Source organism: Capricornis sumatraensis, chromosome 10 (assembly GCF_032405125.1).
Source record: "Capricornis sumatraensis isolate serow.1 chromosome 10, serow.2, whole genome shotgun sequence".
Taxonomy (NCBI): domain Eukaryota; kingdom Metazoa; phylum Chordata; class Mammalia; order Artiodactyla; family Bovidae; genus Capricornis; species Capricornis sumatraensis.
Window position 1 is genome coordinate 30,188,567 of NC_091078.1, and position 22,627 is coordinate 30,211,193.

Here is a 22,627-nt window from a genome sequence, read left to right on the forward strand (position 1 = left end):
TCTGAGATTGGAATCCTCCAAGATTTAGGAAATGCATTTCCTAGACTAATATTCTGACCTTTGTAGACAAAAGTCCTTGGTAACATTTGCCTATAACGGAGTTCTGTGAATCAGGGGTCTCCAGTACCCAGCAGATAATACCATAGGAGGCTCATCAAATGATGAACTGGCCTCTGAACTTCTCTGATAATCCAGAAAGCTGGGTTTGTAGACAAGCAGCAGTGTTTACTGGAAGACCATTGTTTTATTCTTTGAATTTGTTTTTTAATTGGAAGAATGTTGCTTTACAATACTGTATTAATTTCTGCTGTTTAACAAGGTGAACCAGCCATAGTTCTTCTGCTTATAAGTTATATCTTTTTAAAAACATTTTCTTGGAGTATAGTTGATTTACAATGTTGTGTTAGTTTCAGATGTACAGTAAAGTGAATCAGTTAGACGTATGCGTGTATCCACTCTTTTTTTAGATTCTTTTTCTATATAGGCCATTGCAGAGTGTTAAGCAGTATTCCCCATGCTGTACAGCAGGACCGCACTAGTTATCTGTTTCATATGCAATAGTGTTTTTAATGACTCTCTTCCTCCCTGGATCATTCCAGGCTCCGCAGTTCTTCCCGGTGCAGCTGTGGGGATGGCAAGGAGCCCCAGACCATTACCCAGCTCACCAAGCACATCCAGAGCCTCAAGCGGAAAATTAGGAAATTTGAAGAAAAATTTGAACAAGAAAAGAAGTACCGGGTAAGGCCCCTGTGATTTGAAATGAGTGGATTGTGCCGTGGGTATATGGGCTTTTCTGTCCTTCCTTTTTGAGTACACCTCTGTGCCTGGGGACAGCTCAGTTCCCCTCGGCCAACCCAGGACCCATCATAAGTGGAGTCCCTCCTGGGTCTGTCAACTGATCTCTGCTAAGATGATTCCTAGCAACAAATTGCAACTCTTATTTCCAAACTGATTTAATTATTGATTTCTCTCTCTCTCTCTTTTTTTTTTTCCTGAGGAACCTTACTATCACTAGTATTCCTAGGACTCGAATTTGGAAAGATTTTGAATCATGGTCTTATTTGTTCTTTAACTTTTTCTCATTTGCATTTGGGGTAAGAAAGCAGATCCAACATGGAGTCATTTGCATTCTGATAAAAACCTATTAGGGCTTCCCTGGTAGCTCAACTGGAAAAGAATCTGCCTGCAATGCAGGAGACCCTGGTTTGATTCCTGGGTCAGGAAGATCCCCTGAAGAAGGGATGGGCTACCCACTCCAGTACTCTTAGGCACGCTTGGTGGCTCAGATGGTAAAGAATCCTCCTGCCATGCGGGAGACCTGGGTTCGATCTGTGGGTTGGGAAAATCCTATGGAGAAGGGCATGGCAACCCGTTCCAGTATTCTTGCCTGGAGAATCCCAGGGATAGAGGAACCTGGTAAGCTACAGTCCATGGGGTCGTAAAGAGTTGGACATGACTGAGCGACTCAGCACAGCACAACCCAAGAACCTATTAAGGGCACAACGGATGAAATCTCTAATTGTGGAGCAGAATGAGGGAGAGTTTTCTTTGACAATGAAGTACTTTCTGGTTGATGGATGAGCACCTATCAAGTGACAGCTGTTCAGGCCACTCTTAAGGACAAACCCTGATTTCATCCTTTCTCTTAGAGAGACACCAGCCTTTGTGCTGGTGTGACAGTGTTGCAACTGTGAACTTTTCTTACATAAGAAGCGATAAAGTCAGAGCTAAGTGTCCTGATGTCCCAGTGCTAGCTTTATTTATTGTCTGCAATAGTGATCATGGCATAGAGAAAAATCATATCCATGTAGAATTGCACAAAGATACTGGGTTTTTGGCAAAGGGCCCAGAACAGCTTGTTATTAGAATAAAAGAGAACAGGGGATAAGGTCTCATACATCTTAAAATATTTAAAGGCTCACTGAGCATCTGCTGGTTCCTGAGGTGTGGGTAAGTTCTCGGGAGGGAGCTGAGAGTAATATTTCTTTTTCCTGTTCTTCCTGTCCTATGTTTCCCACAGTGGCTGCAAATTTACTAAAAGAGGGGTTGTAAGGAGTAATCTTTAGCTTTGCAAAATGGATGGAAAAGAAAAATCAGATTAGCTTTCAAGGCAGCTTCAGTCAGGGTGCTGAAGACTCTTCCCTTCCTTGAGGTCAGGCAGCCACAGCTGCTTATGGTCTTTCATGTAGTAAGAGGGTGCTGTGCACATTGTAAGTACAGGCTTTATTTCACAGATAAGGAACAGGAGGCCCAGAAAGGACTTACAACCTTTTTAAGGTAGTTATGTTCTAGCGCCTCAGGCTTGGGGTGGTTAAAGCTGAGTCGGTTTACAGTGGAGGAGTGGAGTAAAATTCTTAAGGTGTCCGCAGTTTGGGAACTTCAGATGGCCTCAGAGGAGCTGGCTTTCCTGGTCTGCTGCTGCAGTGTTGCTGGATCTGCAGGGCCCTCGTACTGGAAACTGTGGAGCAGCTAGGGCCTCCATCCCCAGGGGCCTGTTAATAGTTCTTACCTGGTGGTTCCTGAATCAGACTGATCTGGGTTTGAATCCAAGCACAGCCACTTATGAACTCTGCGACCTGGGTCTTGTTACTTTATGTTCCTGAGTCCCATTCTATCCATCTGAACAGTGGAGTTAATAGTGACTTCTTAGGTTTGTATTAAACAAGGGAGCCCATATGTATTGCTTCTTACAGTTTTAGCACCAGGGAAGTAAGTGGTCCTAGATATTACTAACTTTTTCATCTGTTTGAGTGATGCTCAAACAGGCTATCCCATGGCACCTCTGCCTTGTTGAAGAATAAAGGAAAATTATAGACATTAATTTTCCACTAGATTTTTCTGCCTGCAGCTACAGACTCTAGATTGTGGAGAGTCTGTATATATAACAGGTCACCTGGCCGTTGGCTATTTTAGAAAAGAATTTCTTCTGGCACCTCCTGCCTTTGTCTGGAGAGACTTTAGGGCCAAAGCAGACACTTGCCCACACATTTAAACATGCAGATTGATGGATTTGGGAGCAGTGAAAGAAGTCTTCATGGTCACGACTCCTCTGTGTGTGTGTGAAAGTCTTTGATGTAATCAGAACCTTCAGTGTCTCAGGAAACAGGGCTTCCCCTCACCCTTCCTGTCTGGATGCCAGGCTGTGGTTAGAGGTTTGACATGTCACTGGACTTGAATTGGTTGCTGTGTGTATGGCTTTCCTTCCTGGCAGCCTGACTGTGGAATTAATAGCACCTGCTGCTAATTTTTGAATCCAAGTTCCTGCTGGCCCTCCATGCTAGTCTAATGCCCTGATACAATGTACATCCTTCCTGCTCTGTTGATAAAACTATTTCACTTCCTGTCCAGAGCTGTGTTTATTTCCTACACTTTTACATTTTACAGTTAACTATTGTTAGACTCATGGACCTAGAAAAAACCTGTTTCAGCCAGATGTCCACTTTCAGTAGAATTAGAGAATGTTAGAATTAGAAAGGATTTGTGAGTCTTCTCTTGTTTGACCACTGAAGAAACTGAGGCTCAGAGAAGGGAAGTAACTTCTCTGAGTTCACACAGCAAAGAATTAATCACAGCTAAGACAGTAACATGCGTTCTTTTGTTGCTGATCTGTAAATCTTTGTAAGATGTCTTTTGAATTGTTTTTGCATGTGTGTGTGCTAAGTCGCTTCAGTCATGTCTGACTCTTTGTGATGCTCTGGACTGTAGCCTGCTAGGCTCCTCTGTCCATGGGGTTCTCCAGGCAAGAATACTGGAGTGAGTTACCATGCCCTCTCTAAAGGATCTTCCCAACCCAGGGACTGAACCCGCACCTCTTAGCTCTCCTGCGTAAATAGGTGGGTTCTCTACCACTAGTGTGTTTGGCAAATCACAAGTCTGGCCCAGCTGCACCCTCAGTTATGTGACTCAGGAGACCCATTTAAATCACACTGAATAACATCTACACTGAGTCTGTGGTATATGGCCCTTGGGGCCTATTAAACTGAAATATTTCAGCTGAGAAGTTAGAAGGCTTGAAGATCCACAGCCTGTATATGAAAACCTTCCATGTGATATGAGAGCTGCCATCCTTCTCAGCTTGATTTAACCTTTTTTGAAAGCTCTCCCAGGAGTAGGGAAATAGAAAATTCATTTCAGAGAATGAGTTCAGGCTTTCAAATATTTTGTCAGAAAATTCAGCCTTAAATTTCTACTAAGTCTTGTTTGCAGTAGTGTAAGTTTACTTCTTTGGTGGTCCTTGGCTTAGCGTCTTCGATTTTTGTTTTTAACAGTATTTCAAAAAGAGTGCATTAACTGTGTGGAGCATATCCAGTGAAAAAGGTGTGTTCCAGAGAACAGGATGTGTTTTCAGATCCATGTGGAGAGTTCTGTGAGGATTTTGAGAAACCAAGTGTAAAATATTAACTGTTCACATAACCAGACTGTTACCCACAGCCAGAGTACTCAACACTGCATCAGGGGGTCATTCTAGCAGAGGGTGGGTAAGACCAGGAGCAGCCTTTGGAGGTGCGGCCCTGTGTCGCTGTCCATGGTGCTGAAACCAGGGCTTCCCTCCTGGAAACCAGAGTCTTGCTTCTGGGCTCCTATAGGGAAAAAAATCACTGGGCTTCCATGAAGGTGGGGGGAGGGGAATCTTCCCTCAGTATTATTTTGCATCTTGATTTTAAACTGTATGGATTTCGCATCTCTATAGAAGTGAGAGAACCATGTTTTGTGTTTCACAATTACAACATCTAATCCCGTGTACATTTGGTAATCCTCTAACACGAGCACTGTTTCTTTAGACTTGAGAGGAACACAGTCTTCTCCCCATGTCTCTCTGTCTAACCAACAACTTGCTGATGTTACGTGGATTTAATAGATTCTTAATCACAGCACAGCCACCAGTCTTGTCACTAACACTGCACACATTTCTGCTATTATGACAGTGTTTATGATGTCTTCTTGAGCATGCCTATATAGCTCTTTGTATTACTATATCCCCAGTTGAAAGTAACCACTAATTTTCTTGAGCCTGTGTTTAAGTTACCAGGGTGGGTATGTCTGCTGTTCCTCTCTGCTAGTTTCTCTTTTCTATAGAAAATTCACTTTTCTACTCTGAAAAGAAATCCAGAAATCAAGGTGAATGATTTGTATGAACAGAGTCATATTCTCCTAAAATTAGAGCTATATCCTTATTGCCACATCCAAGTGTGAGGCATTAGTTACTAGTGAGGACATACTATCCTATATGTGTGTGTCTTGGTAAGACTTACTGTTCCTTTAAAGATCTGATAGTAACACCACCACTGCTACTGTCACCTCTGCCAGTAATGATAGCAATAATACTATTTTAAATTCTAGCTAACACACCTTGAGAAACCTGTCTGCAGGTCACAAAGCAACAATTAGAACTGGACATGGAACAACAGACTGCTTCCAAATAGGAAAAGGAGTATGTCAAGGCTGTATATTGTCACTCTGCTTATTTAACTTATATGCAGAGTACATCATGAGAAGCGCTGGACTGGAAGAAGCACAAGCTGGAATCGAGATTGCCAGGAGAAATATCAATAACCTCAGATATGCAGATGACACCACCCTTATGGCAGAAAGTAAAGAGGAACTAAAAAGCCTCTTGATGAAAGTGAAAGAGGAGAGTGAAAAAGTTGGCTTAAAGCTCAACATTCAGGAAACAAAGATCGCAGCATCTGGTCCCATCTCTTCATGGCAAATAAGTGGGGAAACAGTGGAAACAGTGTCAGACTTTATTTTGGGAGGCTCCAAAAAATAAATCACGGCACATGGTGATTGCAGCCATGAAATTAAAAGACGCGTACTCCTTGGAAGGAAAGTTATGACCAACCTAGACAGCATATTCAAAAGCAGAGACATTACTTTGCCAACAAAAGTCCATCTAGTCAAGGCTATGGTTTTTGCAGTGGTCATGTATGGATGTGAGAGTTGGACTGTGAAGAAGGCTGAGCACTGAAGAATCAATGCTTTGAACTGTGGTGTTGGAGAAGACTCTTGAGAGTCCCTTGGACAGCAAGGAGATACAACGAGTCCATTCTAAAGGAGATCAGGTCTGGGTGTTCTTTGGAAGGACTGATGCTAAAGCTGAAATTTCAATACTTTGGCCACCTCATTATGAAGAGTTGACTCATTGGAAGAGGCTCTGATGCTGGAAGGGATTGGGGGCAGGAGGAAAAGGGTACAACAGAGGATGAGATGGCTGGATGGCATCACCAATTTGATGGACATGAATTTGAGTGAACTCTGGGAGTTGGTGATGGACAGGGAGGCCTGGCATGCTGCGATTCATGGGGTTGCAAAGAGTTGGACACGACTGAGTGACCGAACTGAACTGAACACATCTATAGTGTTTAGCATGTGCCTGGAACTTTTTCATGCATATTCATCATGTTTCATGTTTCAGACTCATCATGATTCATGCATATTCACTGATTTATCCCTAGTAGAAACCTTATGAGAAAGATGCTATTAAATCCTGATTTGATAGATGCAACTGGGGCATGGGGAGGCTAATTATTGCCCAAGTCCACACTTGTATGGTTAATCTTTACTTTAATGCTACTCTATCTGGATAGTGAGTCTATAAACAGTGAGGAGTTGAAATCTGAGGATTAGTATTCTTCCATACATACTGACTTCTCAGACTTATAAGGTGTTAGAGATCCTGGGGTCTCCATTCTTCAGCTTGGAGCTTGTGACTGGTAGGAGATAAAGCTTCCAGTTTGTAGTATTCCCTAGACAGATGTGGTCATCAACCGTGAACAGAGGCAAGGGAGGAAGTGCTGGTTTGTGTCAGTATAGCCCTCTCAGTTCACTTCAGTTCAGTTCAGTCGCTCAGTCGTGTCTGACTCTTTGTGACCCCGTGAATCGCAGACGCCAGGCCTCCCTGTCCATCACCAACTCCCAGAGTTCACTCAAATTCAACGTCCATCGAGTTGGTGATGCCATCCAGCCATCTCATCCTCTGTCGTCCCCTTCTCCTCCTGCCCCCAATCCCTCCCAGCATCAGAGTCTTTTCCAATGAGTCAACTCTTCGCATGAGGTGGCCAAAGTACTGGAGTTTCAGCTTCAGCATCATTTCTTCCAAAGAACACCCAGGACTGATCTCCTTCAGAATGGACTGGTTGGATCTCCTTGCAGTCCAAGGGACTCTCAAGAGTCTTCTCCAACACCACAGTTCAAATGCATCAATTCTTCGATGCTCAGCCTTCTTCACAGTCCAACTCTCACATCCATACATGACTACTGGAAAAACCATAGCCTTGACTAGATGGACCTTAGTCAGCAAAGTAATGTCTGCTTTTGAATATGCTATCTAGGCTGGTCAAAACTTTTCTTCCAAGGAGTAAGTGTCTTTTAATTTCATGGCTGCAGTCACCATCTGCAGTGATTTTGGAGCCCCCCAAAATAAAGTCTGGCACTGTTTCCACTGTTTCCCCATCTATCTACCATGAAGTGATGGGACCAGATGCCATGATCTTCGTTTTCTGAATGTTGAGCTTTAGGCCAACTTTTTCACTCTCCGCTTTCACTTTCATCAAGAGGCTTTTTAGTTCCTCTTCAGTTTCTGCCATAAGGGTGGTGTCATCTGCATATCTGAGGTTATTGATATTTCTCCCGGCAATCTTGATTCCAGCTTGTGTTTCTTCCAGTCCAGCGTTTCTCATGATGTACTCTGCATAGAAGTTAAAAAAGCAGGGTGACAATATACAGCCTTGATGTACTCCTTTTCCTATTTGGAAGCAGTCTGTTGTTCCATGTCCAGTTCTAACTGTTGCTTCCTGACCTGCATACAGAGTTCTCAAGAAGCAGGTCAGGTGGTCTGATATTCCCATCTCTTTCAGAATTTTCCACAGTTTATTGTGATCTGCACATTCAAAGGCTTTGGCATAGTCAATAAAGCAGAAACATATGTTTTTCTGGAACTCTCTTGCGTTTTCCATGATCCAGCGGATGTTGGCAATTTGGTCTCTGGTTCCTCTGCCTTTTGTAAAACCAGCTTGAGCATCAGGAAGTTCACGGTTCACGTATTGCTGAAGCCTGGCTTGGAGAATTTTGAGCATTACTTTACTAGCATGTGAGATGAGTGCAGTTGTGCGGTAGTTTGAGCATTCTTTGGCATTGCCTTTCTTTCGGACTGGAATGAAAACTGACCTTTTCCAGTCCTGTGGCCACTGCTTAGTTTTCTCAATTTGCTGGCATATTGAGTGCAGCACTTTCACAGCATCATCTTTCAGGATTTGAGATAGCTCAACTGGAATTCCATTACCTCCACTAGCTTTGTTCATAGTGATGCTTTCTAAGGCCCACTTGACTTCACATTCCAAGATGTCTGGTTCTAGATGAGTGATCACACCATCGTGATTATCTGGGTCATGAAGATCTTTTTTTGTACAGTTCTTCCATGTATTCTTGCCACCTCTTCTTAATATCTTCTGCTTCTGTTAGGTCCCTACCATTTCTGTCATTTATCGAGCCCAACTTTGCATGAAATGTTCCCTTGGTATCTGTAATTTTCTTTAAGAGATCTCTAGTCTTTCCCATTCTGTTCTTTTCCTCTATTTCTTTGCATTGATTGCTGAGGAAGGCTTTCTTATCTCTTCTTGCTATTCTTTGGAACTCTGTATTCAGATGCTTATATCTTTTCTTTCCTCCTTTGCTTTTCACCTCTCTTCTTTACACAGCTATTTGTAAGGCCTCCCAGACAGCCATTTTGCCTTTTTGAATTTCTTTTCCATAGGGATGGTCTTGATCCCTGTCTCCTGTACAATGTAACGAACCTCATTCCATAGTTCATCAGGCACTCTATCTATCAGATCTAGGCCCTTAAATCTATTTCTCACTTCCACTGTATAATCATAAGGGATTTGATTTAGGTCATACCTGAACAGTCTAGCGGTTTTCCCTACTTTCTTCAATTTGAGTCTGAATTTGGTAATAAGGAGTTCATGATCTGAGCCACAGTCAGCTCCTGGTCTTGTTTTTGTTGACTGTATAGAGCTTCTCCATCTTTGGCTGCAAAGAATATAATCAATTGATTTTGGTGTTGACCATCTGGTGATGTCCATGTGTAAAGTCTTCTCCTGTGTTGTTGGAAGAGAGTGTTTGCTATGACCAGTGCATTTTCATTGATACAAAGAATGGCCTGGCCACAGGTGTCAGGTGTGGGTAGCCCACAAGGTGATTGAGAGGTAGACTTTATGGGGCATTGGCATGATGAGGACTATGTAAAAATGCTGGGTGATGAGGCATGTTTAGAAACAAGGTCCACGGCAAGGATGAAAGAGTGGAGGAAGTCAGGAATGTTTGCTCAGCTTCTCAGACTCAACTTCATCTGCTGGAGGTAGCTTGCCTGAAGTTCCCTCCCAGCTTTGTATATGTTCCTGAACTATCTTTGTGTGCCTCAGCTGCTTAACATTGTTTTTTTCCTTTTCTCTCTTTTTTCTCTCCCTCCCTCCCTTCCCCTCCTTCCACCCCCATTTTCCCCTCCCTTGCAGCCCTCCCATGGTGACAAGACATCTAATCCTGAAGTCCTGAAATGGATGAATGACTTGGCTAAAGGTCGTAAACAGCTCAAAGGTAAATGCTAGCAAGGGAGTCTCCTTTTTAAGGAAGGAAGCAGTTAAAATTGTGATAATGGGCTCCAAGCAGCTTTGGATTCTCTTCTACCTGGGCCCTCTTTAACCTTGTCTCCTGCAGAGTTTGGAGGCCCTGTCTTTTTAGAGCCCTGGGTCCCCTTCATTGTTTGATCCCTCTGAATATATCTGCTTATGAAGGGACTAAGGAAATCCAGCCTCCCAGGCAGAATGATTCACTTCAGTGCCAGGAAGATTTCAACGTGTGGAGTATTCACCTCCTTGGGTTATTGGGTTGTTGGATGTTAGAAAGAGGCCTGAGCAGTCATTGATTCCACATACCCAAACTGCACAGAGGAGGATATTTGTGTCCAGAGAGAGGGGATGGCAACATGGCTGGAAGGTGGTGGGTTCAGAGTAAAACTCGGTTCTCTTGCCTCCTAATCCAGTCTCCTTTCTTTGTCTCTCTGGAGATGGTGGTCTGAGTATTAATTAACTCTCAAATCCATTTTAAGGGACTATAGTTATTTACCAATAAAAATTTATTTTCTTCCTCTTCCTACATTTTTATTTCAATACCTAGAGACATAGGAGCTTTTGCAGATTTCTAGAAGGATGATGATAAAGAACTGGAAAGGAATACTAAATTAATTCAGTGGTATTAAACTGTAGTGATGTAGCATGTTTATAAAATATGCAGTGTTTAAACACCATGCCAGAGCCTAACTCAAAAACAAACATCAAACGAAGGAAATGTGCAATGTAATTGAGAAATCAATATAAATGGCACCTCATTCAAAAGACCAGTCCCCTAAGCATATTCTGAAATAGAGTTTCCTAATAAGTCCCAGGTGGCCCTTTTGTTTTGAATTATGTAGGTTTATATAAAGCCACATTGCAATAATTGTGATTTCTGGATTTTAAATATTGGCATTAGACAAAATTGTGAGATCTGTCAGGTTGGGGCTGGCACTCTATCTCCCATGCCCTGCCCCTCCTGTGTATCCTCAGATGACTGCCTTGTGTAATGTCTTCCAGTAGACCTTGCGTTTCCACAGGGGGCTCTTCATGACTGCACAACTTTCAAAACCTGAGGAAAGGAGTCTTTGAGCGTAGTATTTCAGGTGCTGTGGCAGATAACAGGTGAAAACCTTGGGGCCAAGTACCTCTGGTCTTCTTCCTCTGAAATCTAAACCATTCATGATCCTTCCACTTCTATGTGATCCTTGCCCCAAGAGCCCTCTATTGTCACACTTCATGGGGAGTGTGTGCTGCTGGCCTTGGTTATTAAGGCTGCCCTTGCCCTGTGGACGCCATGGTCAGCTCTGTTCATTTCCACTCGGCATCAGGAGAGAAATTCCTGAAAGTCTCTCTGCTCTTCTTAGACCAATGAGTCTGCGTGCTCATGGTAACTCATCACATTTCTCTTAGAACTAAAGCTGAAGCTGTCGGAAGAGCAAGGGAGTGCTCCCAAAGGTCCACCTAGGATCCCACCCTGTGAGCAACCCACAGTCCCCAGAGAGAATGGGAAGCCGGAGGCCATGGGCCCTGAGCCGAGCTCCTCGGGAGAGGAGACTCCAGATGCTGTGCTGAGCTGCCTGAAGGAGAAAAGAGAGCAGCTTCCTTCCCAGGAGGATCCTAAGGTACCTCACCAGTCTTCACTGGGCCCCAGCACTCCACATGGTGCCAGTAAGACCGTGGTTTTGACCAGTTTGTATCACATAAACATCTTTGTGAGACTAGCTCTGAAATTTCAGTCAGATGAGTTCCTAGTGGGCTGTTAGCTATGACCTATGGTTTTGCCACGTGGTTCTGGCTGTTGCCATTCTGAAGGTTATATAGTGCTGCACGTTGATGAGAGACAAATGGGAGAGATGCTAGTGTATGTCATATCTCGTTCTCCCTTACTTTCCCCTGATAAGTTAGCAAATGAACCCAAGACTAGGATTATAGCCTCATTTTACTGTGTGTGTGTGTGTGTGTGTGTGTGCATACCCCCATGGATTGTAGCCCACCAGGCTCCTCTGTCCATGGGATTTTCCTGGCAAGAATACTGGAGTTGGTGGCCATTTCTTCCTCCAGAGGATCTTTCCAACCTGGGGATTGAACTCAAGTCTCCTGAGTCTCTTTCACTGGCAAGTGAATTCTCTACCACTGAGCCACCTGGGAAGCCCAAGGGTCTTTATAGATGTAGTCAAGTTAGGGTTACTTGAATGAGCCATACTGTGGTTTGAATGTTGTCCTTATAAATTTGGACACAGAGTAAATGCCATGTGAATATAGTTTAATATTTCATAAGAATAGAGAGGTAGGGTTTCTTGAGGAGTGCTAGGTAACATATCTAAAGACTTCAGCTTAGACATCTTAGTTTTGAAATCTTGGTGAGATACCCAGATACAGTTGTCGGTTACACATTTGGGTATATGAGCTCAAAGAAAAGATGGATTATATTTTACAAAAAAAGATGATGAAACCAATTAGTATTTACCTGGTTAGTCCCTCCTCGCCTGCATATCTGTGCTCACATTTTACTAATGCCACGGAACCTTCCTAGTAGTCCTTTCTGTCTGAACTCTGAGTAGCGGGGTTGTCTCTCATTTCTTGAATAATCTGTAGCTACCGTAACATAGGGCTTCCCTGGTGGCTCAGTGGTAAAGAATCTGCCTGCCAATACAGGACACATGGGTTCAGTCCTTGGTCAGGAAGATCCCCTGAAGGAGGAAATGGCAACCCACTCCAGTATTCTTGCCTGGGAAATCCCATGGGCAGGCTACGGTCCATGGAGTCACAAAAGAGTCAGACACGACTTAACAACTAAGTAATATAACTTAGCTCTTAAGTATTCTGTGTGCCAATTTCTGTCTCTCACAGTACTTGCCAACTTCTTGAGTAAAGCTTAGGCTGTTTATTACTTACCATCCTTAGTGTCTGTCCATAGTAGGTATTGAGTAAGTGTTTGCAGAGTGAATGGGTTTATGAATGAACAGACTAGCATATGAGACTTTGAAATGAAGTCCTCTTGAGGAGAATGCTGGCTTCACTTGTTCTGCTGTACTTACATTATCTAGTCTAGATCTTAAGATGGCTGCTGCTGCCATGACTGCTAAGTCGCTTCAGTCATGTGTGACCCCATAGACGGCAGCCCGCCAGGCTCCCCCGTCCCTGGGATTCTCCAGGCAAGAACACTGGAGTGGGTTGCCATTTCCTTCTCCAATGCATGAAAGTGAAAAGTGAAAGTGAAGTTGCTCAGTCATTTCTGACTTAGCGACCCTATGGACTGCAGCCTACCAGGCTCCTCTGTCCATAGGATTTTCCAGGCAAGAGTACTGGTCTTAAGATGGCAACATGTGCCAAATCCCAAAGGCTTCCTGTTTCCCCTTCTTGGTGCATATGATATACAAGTAGAAATGGGCTCCTGGATACCTCTGTCATTAAGGAATAGCCTTCAACTTAAAAATAACCAGTGTGTCGTGATGAGTGATCTTCACTCAGCCAACGTATCACCCACAAAGGTTCTAGACTTTGTCACGGTCCTTGGGTAAATAGATAACTGTGTGTGTGTGTGTAGACACATGACATGCTCACATATTCAGGCACATCTGTGGTTTTCCATTCTTTAGTGCTTTGATGGTCTTTCCTATAATTTATAGTTACTTTGACCACATCTGTGAAAGCGGAGTATAACACTTACAGCAGGACTCCGTCTGTGAATAAGCCACTTTCTAGTTATGTATGCTTGACAAGTGAACTAATTCTCATCTAATTCTCTATTCAACTTCCTCATCAATAAAAATACAGATAATACCTATTAATATAGTTGTTTTGACAATAAAAGACGATGCCTGGTAACTGGTGGGCAGTCATTCATTTGCAAAAAGATCTGAGTGCCTATCAGCGTTATGAACTGTGATATGTGCTGGATAAAAAGATTAACAAGATAGTAAAGTGATGTGGGTTACTGCCTTCATGGCGCTCATGTTTTTCTGGGAGTTGGGATATAAGAAATAACTCAATAGATAAAACCATTAAAGATTTTGATAAGTACTGTGCACAGAAACAGATGACATGATAGAAAATAATGAGAATGGTGTATTATATAGAGCGGTGAGGAAGTCCTGTGACATTTAATGAAAAGAATCAGCAGGCCGAGAGAGCAGCAAAGAGCATTCTAGGGAGATGGAGCTGCAAGTACAGCGGCCTTTGAAGGAAGCACTCGTCGGTGGTTGGGATTCTCAGGTCTGAGTGCTAGTGCCCAGGGCGGCATGAGATGAAGTCAGAAAGGACAGGTCAGGGCCCATAACACAGATGCTCCCAGGCCACTGAAAGTTTCAGGAAGCTGCTGAATGGTTCCACGTGTGAAAGCGGCGTGATGTGATTTGCACGTAAAAGATCTTCCTGATTGCTCTATGCAGAATAAATCAGGAAAAAGTGGAAATGGGAAGGTGAAATGGGCGGCTTGGACTAGGATGTTCACTGTGGAGATGGAAAGAAGCAGACGCCTTCAAAGTCTACTTGGGTTGTAGAATCAAAAGGATGTGCTGAATCACTGGGTGGTAGGGAGTGAAGGAAAGGAGATGGGTGCATTTACTGACGGGGAAAAACTAGATGGGCGCACACTGAGGGTGGGAGGGGATGCTTAGGAGGTCTATTTTGGACATACTCATTTTAAGATCTTTCATGAGTAGGGTTACCTACCATCCCAGGTTTCCCTAGACTTTCCTAACTTTAGCACTGAAAATTCCATGGCCCACCAAAAGCCTCAGTCCTGGGAAAACTGGGATGGTCCGTCACCCTCGTGAGGCATTTAAGACAAATAAAAACATGTAAATGAAAGTCTGAAGGTCAGAAAAACTCTGAGTTCTCTAGAAGTCATCTTTGTTTCAATGGCACTTTATTTCTATTATTTTATTTTACTGATTTTAATTGGAAGATAATTACTCTACAATATTGTGAAGGCTTTTTGCCGTACATTGACATGAATCAGCCATCTGTTGAACTGTTTAGTGTCAGAAAGTGAAAAGTGAAAGCTGCTTAGTTGTGTTTGACTCTTTGTGAACCCATGGACTGTAGCCTGTCAGGCTTCTCTGTCCATGGAATTCTCCAGAATATTGGAGTGGGTAGCCATCTTTTTCTCCAGGGGATCTTCCCAGCCCAGGGATTGAACCTGGTTCTCCTGCATTGCATTCTTTACTATCTGAGCCACCAGGGAAACTCTGAGTGTCAGAAGTCCCTTCAGAGAAGCCTCGTATCGCTGCAGTGGGCTAAAGTTAGGTTCTTTAAGCAGAGATCACCTGCTGTGGAATGTGTGCGTCTCAGGACCTAAAGCTGCAGAGTTGCTCCGGGGGAACTTCACACAGCCAGTGTGACGTGCCTGGGCAGCTATGGATGGTTCTGAAGCGGGGAGTCTAGAAGCCACAGAAGAAGCAAAAGGAGGACTGAAAATTTATAAGATAGTATTATTCTTGGCTCCTCAGGGAACTGATCAGCATTTGAGGTGATCTCATTAGGTCCCATTTCTTTAAACTCAAAATGACAGATTATTTTCATCTGGGGTCTTTGCTTTAGTGCTTAAAATGCATTAAATATTAAAGCTTTCGAGATGAGTTCTTTCTTTTCTAGAGATGCCTTTATTATGACTCTTCCTGACATTCTTGCCATTGGTGTTTAGTCAGAGCTCATCCTAACGCTGATAAATGCAGGAGACCCCACAGCATGGCCTTGTCAGTTCAGACCCTGCCACTGAGTGATTTTCTCCCTCCATCACCTCTGGGTGGTTTTTGGAGACTGTCGCTTCCGGTCACAGGGTGTGCACTGAGCCCTGGAAATGAGTGAATCATCCCTCAGTTCTTATTGTGGTGCTGATTATGTCTTCCTCTGAAATGCTGAATTGGAACTGGCACCTCTCCCCTTTTTATTGTCCCTTCCAAGAACTGTAGGTGGGGCCAGGTGCACAGCACAGATTACCAAGTGGATGAGTAATGACCATTACTACCGCTACCCCTTCATCAACTGCAGCATCTTTGAAGAGAAAAGCAGATTTTTTAAAAACATAATCATTATAAAGATGAAATAAATTTAATCACGGGTTAGTGAGTTGTGCATTGGAGGGAGGGAAGACATACAGGTAAAAGGCACCCAAAGGAATATCCCATCAAATTCTTCTGTCTACTTATCCTTTCAAAAAAATTTAATTTTCTGAATAGGTGATACTTTTTCACATAGTTGAAAGAACAGAAAAAGCTACACATTAAAAAGACTCCTCCCCATCTGCCAGCTCCAGTTCTGAGGTCTCCCACCCCTGAGCAGGTGGAGCTGGTGTTAGTAATGTTTTTTGTGTCCTTTTGAGTTTCTATACAAGGCATATACAAGAAAGGATCAATATACATTCTTAACTTGCCCCTTAAAAAAAGGTAGCAGTCTACATAATTGTGAATCCTTTTTTCACTTTGCATATTCATATTGACATAGTTTCTCATTATTTATTAAACTTATGATTTAATAGCACCATGGTATTCCTCTTTTAGTAATTTACAACCTTGATGGTAACCTCAAATCAAGTAGTTTGATGACTTAAATAACATTTAGTATGCCTGACTCTGTGCCAGGGATATTTACATAAGATAATTAAAAATAATCCTCATTTTGCATATTAAGAACCTAAGGTTCAGAGAGTCCATAATTTTCCAAATTGAATATAGTGTGTAATTTTGAAGCCAGTTATCTGAACTTACGGCCTCTCTTTTCAAGGCCAATACTGATCTGCGTATGCTTGGAAATCTGAACTGGCCTGGCCATCCTCTCCAGCAGCTGGTTTGCATGGTGATGTTCACTAGTGACCTCCTGTGTTGTTGGACTGACTGGTTAGTTGAAACAGTCAGACTTGTTCCACACAGACTGTCTCCCTCAGTGAGGGCTTGGGGAGACACACTCAGGGAAAGTTTGGCAGGACTCGAGTCCTTCAGGCTAAAGAATAATGGATTCCCATCACTCTCTGTCCAGAGAGGGGAAGTCAGTTCTACTTCTGCAAGAGAGAGCTTGTTTATGCTGACAGTTTGAGTGATTTTTATGTTTCTGTGGCTTCCTCTGAAAAAACAAGGGGCCAGTGCCACGGGGAGAAAGGAAGCAAGCATGGTGGTAAAAGCAGTCTTTGCTCTAAGGACTGTCTGACCAGGGCCCAGAAAGAATGGACGCTGAGGCTGACCACTCAGCAGCAGCTCTGCTTGGAAAACCAGCTTGCTCGGGGCAGCCATTCCAGACCTTGGTGACTGGAGTAACCTGGCTGGGGTGGGGCAGGGCAGTTTTTACAATGATGTCGTCAAGTTGTCAACAAAGCTTGTCAAATTTCCTTCTGTGCATGGTGCCCTCTCGCTTATCCTTGAAGCCTCCTTTCTTCTGACGCCATAAAAATGGAGGAGCAGGGAGGAAGGGTCATTTAGCTGCAGGGTTTATCTCCTTAAATTTATCTTTACAATCGGACTACCCATTCATGCTCTGGATCTCTCTCTGGCTCTTGCAAGTTATTCAACATGATCCTTGTTTTCTCCATTTAAATAAAAAACATAAGTTAGATACTACTAACGTATCATAGCCAGCTGCTAATATGCAGAGTTGGGGAGCAGGATGCATTTCAGAAAGAGCCATTGGACTCAGAGGAGAAAATGGTCTGAATCTCAGTAGAAAGTGGCCGAGGAATGAGGAACAGCTCAGTTGAATGTGTCTCTGCCCCTTGATTGGAGGTATCTGTCCTGCAGAGCCAACCTCGACTCATTTTCCACCATGAAGATCCACTTTGCAGGCCTCATGATAGCTAGTCTGCACAGGCCCCTGAGTAGAAGACAGCCCCTGGCATGTCTCACCACTAACCCTTCTTTTCAGGCAGCCTGCCGTCCTGTCCAAATGTATTTGAGGATAAGCACTAATGGCATTAAAGTTTTGATAGTGTCCTGTACTTATGGCCATTGAACCCTCACATCTGTCTTTGGGGATTACTTTAGTAGTGGTCCTAAGAGTAAATCATAGAATCAGCAGTGTGAAAGATGACTTCCATACATAATATACCTGCCCTGGCTTTTATCTAGCATCTGTGGAAGGAAACTTTCTGTAACAGCATCCATCATTATAACTTGCTTTTTGGCCAGTCTTTTCTTTTCCTCTTTTAAGACTAAATTTAGCTTTTCTAGAATCCAGACAATATATTTTTGTTGTAAAAATAAGCAAGATCACAAAAATCAAACGGCAATAGAGAGATGCCAATAACAGTTAAATGCACCCTTTTCAAAGTGCTTTCTATGGAATGTAAGTCCCAATAAGATACTGAATAAAAGACCATTTCAGTGTTTTCTGAATTGAGAAATTTTTTTCTTTGTCACCTGTTAAAATCCCATGTAATATGTGAATTTTTCATGTGTAAAAATGTAACATGACTAAGAAAACCTTTAAGGAATGATTGGGCTAGAAAATGAAAGGTTCTTGGGGTTACTTAACCAGTAAATGAACTGAACATAGAGAAGTGGTCTTTCTTTCTACTGAAAATAAAAGAGCCTTGGGACAGATAGCCTGTAGAATTTATATGAAGATTGCTAAAAAATCAGACTACTTTTACTATCTATAAAAATCTGGGTTATTAGATGGGTGGTAGGAAAGCCTATACATGTGTACCATGAAAAATTGAAGAAATACATGATATAATTTATTTGGGCAGACAAGACTACAACACAGACCACAGGTGAGGCCCAGGCAGTGAGACACAGAAATGTTTCACTTCCTTTTCTCTGCGAAGAAAGATCAGCAGAGGCCAGAATGGTTCTCAGCTGGGATGGAGAATAACTAGAAGGCTGAAAACATACACGTTTGAGCCACTTTCTCTTCCTCCAGCGTTCTCCTGGGGGCTCTGGAGGGCAGAGTCAGGACCCTGGGGGGGTCGTGCCGTGTGCTGCTTGTACCGTTTCCTTCCCACCACCTGCCGAGTGAGATCCACGGGGCCCGAGGGAAACAGAGTCTGTGTGTAGTGAACATATGGAAACGTCACGCAGGACACGCATCAGGAAGGAAAACCAAAGCACGCAGAGGAGTCTGGTCATTTTCGATGGAGAGGTAGGTAGGTGGGTGGGTAGTTAGGCAGATGATTAGTAGGTAAGCAGGAAACTATTTAGAATTGTGTGTACCCTGAGGCATGTGAAAAGTAGTGCTTAGGGATGAGTCAAAGGGCAGAAGGGTAACAGAATGGATTGGTGGACCAAGAGGTTATACACTTTTTTTGGCTGGAAGGAACGTTTTAAACTCCCAACATCCTTGTTGTATAGGTAGGAAATTGAGAATCCAGAGAGGTTTACTGTTTTATCCAAAATATTTAGTTTATGTCAGATTTAGCCAGTAAACTAGCATAGAATCCAAGTATGTAGTGACAATGACCTGGACAGTGTTGGTGTCTGTGAGTAGAATCTTGAAAGTCCAGATAAAATACATGTTCCAGAAAAAAAAAATTGATAGGCCTCAGTCATCCATTAGTTTCCTTAAGAATGAAGAAATAAAGAATTATTAATTCTTTAATTAAATAATTAAAGGCACCTTACCATTTAAACACCGAGGATTCCTCTAGTAAGCTCTAAAAACATCTTTTTCAACTTGGACCTCTCCTTTAAGAAGCTTTTCCTAGAAGGAAATTGGCATGTGCTTCATACAGTATCTTATCAATGACCTACCTTTTGAAGATTACTGTTGCATTTTAGTACTGTAATCCCTTACTTTTAGGCTTCAAACCTTTTTTTTTTTGGCCTGTTAAAAACACTGATGTATTTTCATTCTTGTTTGAGAAAGGAACAATAATTTCATGTTTTCCAGGTAACGAAGCAAGACAAGAACCTCATAAAGCCTCTTTATGACCGATACAGAATTATCAAGCAAATCTTGTCCACACCTTCCCTTATTCCAACAATTGTAAGTTGGGAAAGCTTGCCTTCACTACTAACCTGTCCTTGTGCTTTGTACTGATGTTTGTTAGGGAGGCGGCACCAGGAAGGGGTAAGCAAGCCTTCTTGGCAGGATGTCCTGCCCACACGGCCAGGTGTGTCACAGCAATGAAATTAGGTCTCCCTCAGCTCCCATACTGTACTTAACAGTGCCTGTTGATTAGAACCACTGTGAAACAGGACTAGGTAGCGATTCCATTTCTGAAGCCAGTTTTAGCATTTGCTTTCATTGTTTGGGTGAGGAGAACAAATGATGGATTTTAGTCTGGCATTACCTAATTTACAACCGCACAGCTAGACAAAACAGAACCCGTTCTAGTCTGGGTGTTGTTAATTTTTCTCTTTTAATAAGAAAATTGATTTGTGTGTTCTTTGATAATAATGCTGCGTTTGTTTTTGTTACCATTTGACCATCACTGTGTAAGATAGAAGCAGATTTATTTCAATAGAAAATATGAATACTGAAATTGGGTTAGACTACTTTTAATTAAGAATGATTTATGGGAATACAGAACTAGAAAAGTACCACAAATCCTACACCACCAATATTAGAACAGTCACTTGCTCAAGATGTCAGTATTAAAAGAAAATAAATATTAACAGATACAAATTTAAGTATACTTCAGTACATTTATACTTCCACAACTCTAAACACAGAGACATCGAGACTCATACTCGTTGAGATTTTCCCATTAAGGAAGCATAATTTAAAACAGGGAATGGTTTTCAGATTTCCTTGCAAGAAAATCTTCTGGTTGTGACAAGCATTATCAGAACAGGCTATGGAGAATCTCCATTTTGTTTTTGGCCTTCATGAAGCGGTTCCCTGAATTTACCCATTTTCTCAGTATTCTCTGTATCTGAGCCCAGACCAGGGCCTGATTTGGGTGACAGGACGACACAGAGGCCTGTGGTCCATCTCTGCTCACCCATGCTAACTCTATTAGAGTCTGGGGTTGGTAAGTCTGGTGGAGGGAAGATTACTAGGCAGTTCCAGACTAGAACACATCCCCGTTGTCTGTGCCTTCTTTGACTGGCAGAAGAAGCTGAGCTTGGTAAGCACGTTAGCCAGCATGCATGCTTTATTTGCCAATTAGCTTCTGCTAAGTTTCTTCTGATGCAACCGAGCTAGCATTCCTCTTGGTTCTCAGTAGGCACAGGGGTCACCTACTGTTTTCATGGTGTCTATTTAAGATTCCTTTTCCTGTTTCTGCTTCCCTAAGAGGCCCTTAGCACTTTGTGACTCTATTGAACTCTTCTTATGATAAGCAGGAGGAAGAAGACTCTGATGAAGACTGTCCACAGGGAAGTCAGCAGCCTTCTTTGCCAAATCCAGCATCTCACCCTCCTGCTGGTGATCACCTCACACACTCTGAAGAGACTGAGCCCGTGAAGCTCCTGCTCCCTGACGAAAAGAAGGAAGTCAAACCACCAGCCCTCTCCATGTCCAATTTACACGAGGCCACTATGTGAGTGTGAATCCTAAGTATGGAGTCGTCTTTGAACTCCTTCTGGTCTGGGGGACCTTATATGTACACACAGTATACAACTCAGGAGAGCTATTACACTCTCTAAAAAGTGCCATTCACCAGAAAACACATCTGGTTATCCTCCTAACAGGGAAATTGAGGAGACAAAGCCATGAGGAACCAAGGCTCCTAATAAGGTCCTAAAGTGAAGAAAGTGTTAGTTGCTCAGTCATGTCTGACTCTTTGTGACCCTATGGACTGTAGCTGGCCAGTCTCCTCTGTCCACGGAATTGGAGTGGGTTGCCATGCCCTCCTCCAGGGGATCTTCCTGACCCAGGCTTGAACCCAGCTCTCCTGCACTGCAGGCAGATTCTTTGTCTAGTCTGAGCCATCAGGGAAGCCCAACATGGCCCTAAAGATGCCAAAAGCGCTGATGTTCGATTTTCTACCCCTGCACATCATTTCAGCAGGTCTGGTGCCGGTCTAATGCCTGGCAGTTTTGGCCTTTGATGATGCTCAAACAAAAGGAACTGGGATTCTGTGTTGGGTCAGAAGTTGTCAGGACCTTTATTCTAGTCTATTCTATTTAGATAAAATGGTTTTGCCGGACTGGGACTTAAGTAAATGAGCTGACCTTTTTCTTCTAATGGCTCCTCTAAAGCCATTTGGATTTTCATTAGTGTCATTATTATTATTATTCAGTAGCTGCCCTTCCTCTGATCATCTGGCCTTCTTTCATTTGTATATTATAGGCCAGATTATGAGTTTTTTTTTTTTTTAACACATGTAACAGTGTGGTGAGTATATATGCCCCGAGAAAGGGATGGAATCCCCACAAATACCTGAGACAAGACCAAGGACTAAGCTGTAAGCTGAGCATTTGGTGTGCTTGTTATCAGCTGCCACCGCAGTTTCAGCTGAGAGAAGAGTGACCTGTTTGAAAGCAGAACATCAGTCTTCCCTCTTCTTCCATTTTTTCCTCTTTCCCTCCCTCCCTGACTTCTCTCTTTCTTCCCTCCCTTTCTTCTTTTTCTTGGTTGGCTGACTGGCTGGTGGGCTCTTCTAAAGCAACTGGACTTTTTTTGGGGGGTGGGATGGGGAGGGAGTGTGTAGGGCTCTTTGGAAAGCAGTGGAATCATTTTCTTTATAGAAAATGCCCATATATGATTTCAGGGAGTTCACAGAGTTTCTGAAACCAGACACAATCTCCCCAGGTAAAGCCTCCTGCTCTCAAGCAGTTGACTTTTCTCTCTTAGAATGAAGTAAGTAGACTCTGCAACATAATTACAGCTTTCTTGGGGTCTTTGTTTCATTCCCACAGGTTTTGACATTCCCCTTATAGTCAAGATTCAGAGTAGAATTCTTTTTAAAATCTCTCCCTCTAGCCTCTCTTCAGTCTGTCACCAGACAACTGAGGAGTGTGCCTCATCATATCTGAAGTGCTCTCTCCCTCATGCCCCCATGTGGCCTTTACTGTCCCCACTTTTATAATGGATGCAGCCTGCCTGCCTCCCATCCGTCCTTTCCATTTCCTGATGCTGTTGTTTTCATCGTCTGTGATGCCCCCGCCACGTGTTCCCCTCTGGTCAGGCTCAACCTGTGT

General features: G+C 43.0%; 1 protein-coding gene across 5 annotated transcripts in view; it reads left to right on the forward strand.

The window, feature by feature from the left end:
- The window catches only part of FAM13C (family with sequence similarity 13 member C), a 137,016-nt gene that overhangs the window by 111,571 nt on the left and 2,818 nt on the right, over nucleotides 1–22,627 (forward strand). For 2 of the 5 annotated variants that reach the window (XM_068982562.1, XM_068982563.1), the window contains 5 exons: nucleotides 600–738; nucleotides 9,510–9,591; nucleotides 11,019–11,230; nucleotides 19,428–19,523; nucleotides 20,828–21,024. In XM_068982562.1, coding sequence (XP_068838663.1) covers nucleotides 600–738; nucleotides 9,510–9,591; nucleotides 11,019–11,230; nucleotides 19,428–19,523; nucleotides 20,828–21,024 — 726 coding nt within the window. Of the gene's footprint in view, nucleotides 1–599; nucleotides 739–9,509; nucleotides 9,592–11,018; nucleotides 11,231–19,427; nucleotides 19,524–20,824; nucleotides 21,025–22,627 lie in introns of all 5 variants that reach the window. The other 3 variants (XM_068982561.1, XM_068982564.1, XM_068982565.1) reach the window with 3 other exon arrangements.